The sequence below is a fragment of the Cololabis saira genome, chromosome 5, assembly GCF_033807715.1.
Source record: "Cololabis saira isolate AMF1-May2022 chromosome 5, fColSai1.1, whole genome shotgun sequence".
NCBI classification, from domain to species: Eukaryota; Metazoa; Chordata; class Actinopteri; order Beloniformes; family Belonidae; genus Cololabis; species Cololabis saira.
Genome location: NC_084591.1, coordinates 1563418 through 1572040, shown reverse-complemented (window position 1 = coordinate 1572040; position 8623 = coordinate 1563418). Strand labels below are relative to the sequence as shown.

The 8623-nt window shown below is 38.4% G+C and overlaps 1 protein-coding gene across 1 annotated transcript in view; it reads right to left on the bottom strand.

The window, feature by feature from the left end:
- Positions 1-1349, bottom strand: part of LOC133443651 (lactadherin-like) — a 43522-nt gene extending 42173 nt beyond the window's left edge. Inside the window, 1 exon segment of the mRNA XM_061720755.1 lies at positions 1216-1349. Coding sequence (XP_061576739.1) covers positions 1216-1315 — 100 coding nt within the window. The 5' untranslated portion in view covers positions 1316-1349.
- Between the last annotated feature and the right edge of the window lie 7274 nt (positions 1350-8623).

Sequence of the window (8623 nt, the reverse complement as noted above, 5' to 3'; positions counted from 1 at the left end):
GTTACGGTTCGGGCTGAATTAACTTTCGAAGGAATGGCATAAATTTCGCCAAAATGACACGACTAATTCAAAATGGCCGACATCCTGTTCGGTTTCGGGCATGACCCCAAGAGACTTTTGTTTAAGTTGTCCCATGATACAGGTGTGTACCGATTTTCCGTGCATGTACGTCAAACCGTATCGTGGGGCTTGAGGCACAAAGTTTTCAAGGGGGCGCTGTTGAGCCATTTTGCCACGCCCATTAATGCAAACCTTTAAATATCAAATTTTTCGCCAGGCCTGACTAGGGTGCAAAATTTGGTGACTTTTTGGGCATGTTAAGGGGGGCAAAAAGGCCTTCACTTTGTCAGGAAAATAATAATAATAATAATAATAATAAAAATTCCTGCAAATACAATAGGGCCTTCGCACTGCAAGTGCTCGGGCCCTAATAAATGAGCCTGAAAAAAAAGAAAGAGAAAAAGAAAGAAAAAAAGAAAGAAAAAAAAGAAAGAAAAAAAGAAAGAAAAAAAGAAAGAAAAAAAAAGAAAAAGAAAGACAGAGAGAAAGAAAGAAAGAAAGAAAGAAAGAAAGAAAGAAAGAAAGAAAGAAAGAAAGAAAGAAAGAAAGAAAGAAAGAAAGAAAGAAAGAAAGAAAGAAAAAGAGAAATAAATAAATAAATAATTAAATAAATAAATAAATAAATAAATAAATAAATAATTAATTAAATAAATAAATGAGCCTGAAAAAAGAAAGAAAGAAAGAAAGAAAGAAAGAAAGAAAAAGAGAAATAAATAAATAAATAAATAAATAAATAAATAAATAAATAATTAAATAAATAAATAAATAAATGAGCCTGAAAAAAGAAAGAAAGAAAGAAAGAAAGAAAGAAAGAAAGAAAGAAAGAAAGAAAGAAAGAAAGAAAGAAAGAAAGAAAGAAAGAAAGAAAGAAAGAACCCCCCTCACAGCTGGGGGGGGTTCGGGGGGGCCCTCACCGACTCCTGCCCCCCCTCGCCCCCCCCCCCCCCCCCCCACCCCCCCTCGGCCCCCCCCCGCAGCAGGACACGCCCCTGCATGTTTACTGTGCGCGTGACACCCGCGTGTCCGCGGGGAGTGACGTCAGGGGAACTGACGCGCGTGAAAACAGCAAAACACGCAACTTTAATTCCCGCAAAGGCGACAGAAAACCCGCGAAATAACGGCTGCGCGGGCCCGCACATGCGCACTGAGACTCACCTCCTCCCGCCGCCAGGGACGCGCTGAGGAGCGGGAACCAGAGGAGCCAGAGGAGCCACAGCTTCGAGAACCACAGGTTCGGGAACCAGAGCGTCTCCATGGTCGTGTCGGTCCGGATCAGCTGCTGCAGCCGCGGTGTCCGAGGCGCAGTGAACGCAGCAGCGGCGAGAGTCCCAGTCCCGGGGTGGAGGGGGCGGGGCCAAGCACAGCCCGGCCAATCACAGCCCGCCCTTCAGGCGCAGCCACGCCCCCTCCGTTAGTTTAGTTCAGAGACATAATAAAGAGTAATATAATAAAATAAATAAATAAAAGTAAAGTAATAAAAGAAAAAAAAATAAAAGTAAAATAATAAAAGAAAAAAAATAAAAGTAAAGTAATAAAATAAAAAAAAATAAAAGTAAAGTAATAAAAGAAAAAAAACTCTTTATGTATATGGTTTAGTTAGTTTAAGTTTATTTCAGTCATATTAGTCTAATTAACGCCTACTGGTGTTGAGTGTGAAGAAAAGAAGAAAACAAAAAAACAAACATATAATATATACAGGACTGTCTCAGAAAATTAGAATATTGTGATAAAGTCCTTTTATTTTCTGTAATGCAAAACTGTCATACATTCTGGATTCATTACAAATCAACTGAAATATTGCAAGCCTTTTATTATTTTAATATTGCTGATCATGGCTTTCAGCTTAAGAAAACTCAAATATCCTATCTCAAAAAATTACAATATTCTGGGAATCTTAATCTTAAATTGTAAACAATAATCAGCAATATTAAAATAATAAAATACTTGCAATATTTCAGTTGATTTGTAATGAATCCAGAATGTATGACATTTTTGTTTTTTTAATTGCATTACAGAAAGTAAAGAACTTTATCACAATATTCTAATTTTCTGAGAGAGTCATATTTACCTTTCAAGGCAGCAAGGAAGAGACTAATTTTACAATTTGACTGAAAAAGGCTCAGGCAGAAGCAGCTGATTAATAATATATTTTTAATGCTAACGCCTACTGGTGTCAAGTGTGAAGAAAAGAAGAACAAAAAAAACCATATAATATATACAGATACTGTACATACACTTGCATACATACATGTACACACACATGTACACATACATATCTCTTTTCCCCTTTTTTCAATTACAGCCATAACTCCCAAATATAAATGCACATAATGATTTTTTTGAAAATTTTTATTTTTTAAGGTTTAGTTATCAGGGACAATGCACATTAATAATACATTAAAACAAATGTAAAATGTGCCAGAATTAGCCAAAAAGGCTATTTTGCATCTGCTGTCCCTGGACTGGTGTAAAATAGTCAACCTAAAAGAAAAATTATTAAGATATAATCAATAAAACATTTCCTAATAAGAAGGCTACATCAGAATAAAGATTAAAAGGTAAGAGACTAAGACTAAAATACAAACACACACAGGTTAATATAAGCTCAACAACAGACAACATGAAGCAGCAACAGTAACATTAACATTAATAACATTAACATTAATAACACGAGACACAGTAACATTAACATTAATAACATTAACATTAATAACATTAACATTAATAACACGAGACACAGTAATATTAACATTAATAACATTAACATTAATAACATTAACATTAATAACATTAACATTAATAACATCAGCATTAATAACACCAGACACAGTAATATTAACATTAATAACATTAACAGTAACATCAGCATTAATAACACCAGACACAGTAATATTAACATTAATAACACCAGACACAGTAACATTAACATTAATAACATTAACAGTAACATCAGCATTAATAACACCAGACACAGTAACATTAACATTAATAACATTAACATTAATAACATTAACATTAATAACACCAGACACAGTAATATTAACATTAATAACATTAACATTAATAACAACAGACACAGTAATATTAACATTAATAACATTAACATTAATAACAACAGACACAGTAATATTAACATTAATAACATTAACATTAATAACACCAGACACAGTAATATTAACATTAATAACATTAACATTAATAACATTAACATTAATAACACCAGACACAGTAATATTAACATTAATAACATTAACATTAATAACATTAACATTAATAACAACAGACACAGTAATAGTCCATGTTCCATCCCTAATATCAGCACCACTCAAGGTGACCAAACTTACTTATAATTTTTGAAAAGATCCATGTCTGTAGATGATATTCTGGTAAAAAACCTTCCTGAGTGGCAGCTCAGGCAGAACGTTGGTTACACTCCTTAGTAACAGCTGGTTACACTCCTTAGTAACAGCTGGTTACACTCCTTAGTAACAGCTGGTTACACTCCTTAGTAACAGCTGGATGGTTACACTCCTTAGTAACAGCTGGATGGTTACACTCCTTAGTAACAGCTGGTTACACTCCTTAGTAACAGCTGGATGTTACACTCCTTAGTAACAGCTGGATGGTTACACTCCTTAGTAACAGCTGGATGGTTACACTCCTTAGTAACAGCTGGATGGTTACACTCCTTAGTAACAGCTGGATGTTACACTCCTTAGTAACAGCTGGATGGTTACACTCCTTAGTAACAGCTGGATGTTACACTCCTTAGTAACAGCTGGATGGTTACACTCCTTAGTAACAGCTGGTTACACTCCTTAGTAACAGCTGGATGGTTACACTCCTTAGTAACAGCTGGATGTTACACTCCTTAGTAACAGCTGGATGTTACACTCCTTAGTAACAGCTGGATGGTTACACTCCTTAGTAACAGCTGGATGTTACACTCCTTAGTAACAGCTGGATGGTTACACTCCTTAGTAACAGCTGGTTACACTCCTTAGTAACAGCTGGATGTTACACTCCTTAGTAACAGCTGGATGGTTACACTCCTTAGTAACAGCTGGATGGTTACACTCCTTAGTAACAGCTGGTTACACTCCTTAGTAACAGCTGGATGGTTACACTCCTTAGTAACAGCTGGATGTTACACTCCTTAGTAACAGCTGGATGGTTACACTCCTTAGTAACAGCTGGATGGTTACACTCCTTAGTAACAGCTGGTTACACTCCTTAGTAACAGCTGGATGGTTACACTCCTTAGTAACAGCTGGATGTTACACTCCTTAGTAACAGCTGGATGGTTACACTCCTTAGTAACAGCTGGATGGTTACACTCCTTAGTAACAGCTGGATGTTACACTCCTTAGTAACAGCTGGTTACACTCCTTAGTAACAGCTGGATGGTTACACTCCTTAGTAACAGCTGGATGGTTACACTCCTTAGTAACAGCTGGTTACACTCCTTAGTAACAGCTGGTTACACTCCTTAGTAACAGCTGGTTACACTCCTTAGTAACAGCTGGTTACACTCCTTAGTAACAGCTGGGTGGTTACACTCCTTAGTAACAGCTGGTTACACTCCTTAGTAACAGCTGGATGTTACACTCCTTAGTAACAGCTGGATGTTACACTCCTTAGTAACAGCTGGTTACACTCCTTAGTAACAGCTGGTTACACTCCTTAGTAACAGCTGGTTACACTCCTTAGTAACAGCTGGTTACACTCCTTAGTAACAGCTGGTTACACTCCTTAGTAACAGCTGGGTGGTTACACTCCTTAGTAACAGCTGGTTACACTCCTTAGTAACAGCTGGTTACACTCCTTAGTAACAGCTGGTTACACTCCTTAGTAACAGCTGGGTGGTTACACTCCTTAGTAACAGCTGGTTACACTCCTTAATGAACAGGTCATCTATATCAGGGATCAGCAACCCGTGGCTTTAGCGCCGCCCTAGTGGCTCCTGGAGCTTTTTCAAAAATGTTTGAACTTTTTTCTCCTTTTATTCTTCTTTTTTTTCTCTTTTTTTCATTTTTTTCTCTTTTTTTCTTCTTTTTAAATTTTTTCTTCTTTTTTTTCTTCTTTTTCTCTTTTTTTCTTCCTTTTTGCTTTCCTTTTTAATCTTGACATTTCGACTTTTTTCCCGAAATCTTGACTTTTTTCTCGACATTTCGACTTTTTTCTCAACATTTCGACTTTTTTCACGAAATTTTGACTTTTTTCTCGACATTTCGACTTTTTTCTCGAAGTGCATAGTGAAAAAAAAACGTCCCCCCGTTATAAATAATATAAATACATGCAGGATGTGTTTCCTTCATTCTAAGGCTTATACAAGACTTTTGCGTCTCCAGACATATTAGTTTTTTGTGTTTTTGGTCCAATATGGATCTAAAACATGTTGGGTTGCTGACCCCTGGTCTAGACAAACTTTGCCCACGGAAGTTTCTTGGGGTCCAGATTAAGCAGGCTGGTCTTTCCGCCCCCTTTAAAAGAAGCAGAATTCCAGAAGGAATAGCATCTAGGACTGTAGCGGGAAGAGAGAAGCTGTGGGGGCAGAAGTGTCTGCTGATTACAAATAATATAATATATTACAAATAATAGCACTGACCAAAACACCTGCAGAAATACTGCAGGAATGACATAGCAGCAGTTAAATGCAGCCTTCTGTAAGCTTTAAATATCCACTGGGTTTACATCAAATACATCAAAACACTACAATAAAAAACACTTTTCTGAACTTATCAATATGACTCTGTCCTTCACAGGATAAGTAACATGGATCACTGCAAAAACTCACAATCTTAACAAGAATATTTGTCTTATTTCTAGTTAAAATGTCTCATTTTAGTAAAAGAAATCTCGTTACACTTAAAACAAGACTCATCACTGGAAAAAACAACAATTTTCACCTGTTTCAAGTAGATTTTCACTTGAAATAAGTAGAAAAATCTGCCAGTGGAACAAGATTTTTTTGCTTGTAATAAGAAGATAAATCTTGTCCCACTGGCAGATTTTCCTACTTATTTCAAGTGAAAATTTACTTGAAACAGGTGAAAATTGTCAAATAAGTTATTTTTCTGGTGTTATTTTTCTGGTGATGACTCTAAATGTTGAAATAGCAGTAAAACCACATTCATTGATGAAATGACATAAGGGATGGAAAGGGGGGATGGCAGTTTTACAGGGGGGATGATTTGGACCGTTTTTATTTCAGGGGGGGATGATTTGGACCGTTTTTATTTCAGGGGGGATGATTTGGACCGTTTTTATTCCAGGGGGGATGATTTGGACCGTTTTTATTTCAGGGGGGATGATTTGGACCGTTTTTATTTAAGGGGGGATGATTTGGACCGTTTTTATTCCAGGGGGGATGATTTGGACCGTTTTTATTTCAGGGGGGATGATTTGGACCGTTTTTATTTCAGGGGGGATGATTTGGACCGTTTTTATTCCAGGGGGGATGATTTGGACCGTTTTTATTTAAGGGGGGATGATTTGGACCGTTTTTATTTCAGGGGGGGATGATTTGGACCGTTTTTATTTCAGGGGGGGATGATTTGGACCGTTTTTATTTCAGGGGGGGATGATTTGGACCGTTTTTATTTCAGGGGGGGATGATTTGGACCGTTTTTATTTCAGGGGGGGTGATTTGGACCGTTTTTATTTCAGGGGGGGATGATTTGGACCGTTTTTATTTCAGGGGGGGATGATTTGGACCGTTTTTATTTCAGGGGGGGTGATTTGGACCGTTTTTATTTCAGGGGGGGATGATTTGGACCGTTTTTATTTCAGGGGGGATGATTTGGACCGTTTTTATTTCAGGGGGGGATGATTTGGACCGTTTTTATTTCAGGGGGGATGATTTGGACCGTTTTTATTTCAGGGGGGATGATTTGGACCGTTTTTATTTCAGGGGGGGATGATTTGGACCGTTTTTATTTCAGGGGGGATGATTTGGACCGTTTTTATTTCAGGGGGGGATGATTTGGACCGTTTTTATTTCAGGGGGGGATGATTTGGACCGTTTTTATTTCAGGGGGGATGATTTGGACCGTTTTTATTTCAGGGGGGGTGATTTGGACCGTTTTTATTTCAGGGGGGGATGATTTGGACCGTTTTTATTTCAGGGGGGGGATGATTTGGACCGTTTTTTATTTCAGGGGGGATGATTTGGACCGTTTTTATTTCAGGGGGGGTGATTTGGACCGTTTTTATTTCAGGGGGGATGATTTGGACCGTTTTTATTTCAGGGGGGGATGATTTGGACCGTTTTTATTTCAAGGGGGATGATTTGGACCGTTTTTATTTCAGGGGGGGATGATTTGGACCGTTTTTATTTCAGGATGATTTGGACCGTTTTTATTTCAGGATGATTTGGACCGTTTTTATTTCAGGGGGGATGATTTGGACCGTTTTTATTTCAGGGGGGGATGATTTGGACCATTTTTATTTCAGGGGGGGATGATTTGGACCGTTTTTATTTCAGGGGGGGTGATTTGGACCGTTTTTATTTCAGGGGGGGATGATTTGGACCGTTTTTATTTCAGGATGATTTGGACCGTTTTTATTTCAGGATGATTTGGACCGTTTTTATTTCAGGGGGGATGATTTGGACCGTTTTTATTTCAGGATGATTTGGACCGTTTTTATTTCAGGATGATTTGGACCGTTTTTATTTCAGGGGGGATGATTTGGACCGTTTTTATTTCAGGGGGGGATGATTTGGACCATTTTTATTTCAGGGGGGGATGATTTGGACCGTTTTTATTTCAGGATGATTTGGACCGTTTTTATTGCAGGGGGGGATGCCATCCCCCCTCATCCCCCTCATCCCCCCTCAACTCCAGTACTGAGTTTAATCCTCCGTAATCCGGTCAATCAGAGCTCGGCAGCTCGTGGGAATGTTTCTGAACATATCTGGGAGAGGAGTGGGAAGTGTTCGTGCACGTCGCGGTAGAATCTCACTTCTGTTTCCCACACAGACCAGCAGTCTCACTTCCGTCTTCCTGAAGCTGAAAAGCTCCTGGTGAAGGAAGGACTCCCGGCTGGTTTCACCCACAACACCGGCAGTGATGCATCTGGGGGCGCCGGGGTTTCCCAGCAGCTAAAGTCACAAGTTTGAATCCATGACGTCGACTCTGTGGACTCTGTGGACTCTGTGGACTCTGGCCTTTTAGATTAGATAAGATATGATTGGATATGAGATATAAGATATGATCACTTTGTTCCGCAGCAGAAACTCAACACACACATGCAGGGGACGGGTAAAAAAAGTATATATAAAAAAATATATACATAATTACGAAATGTAGACAGTATATATGTTACGGTTAATGTAGAAAAACGGCTAATGTAAAAAAAAAGCTATTACTACTACAGTACAGAGCTAGTACTACTACAGTACAGGATATAGCTAGTACTACAGAGCTAGTACTACAGAGCTAGTACTACAGAGATAGTACTACAGAGCTAGTACTACAGAGCTAGTACTACAGAGCTAGTACTACAGAGCTAGTACTACAGAGCTAGTACTACAGAGCTAGTACTACAGAGCTAGTACTAC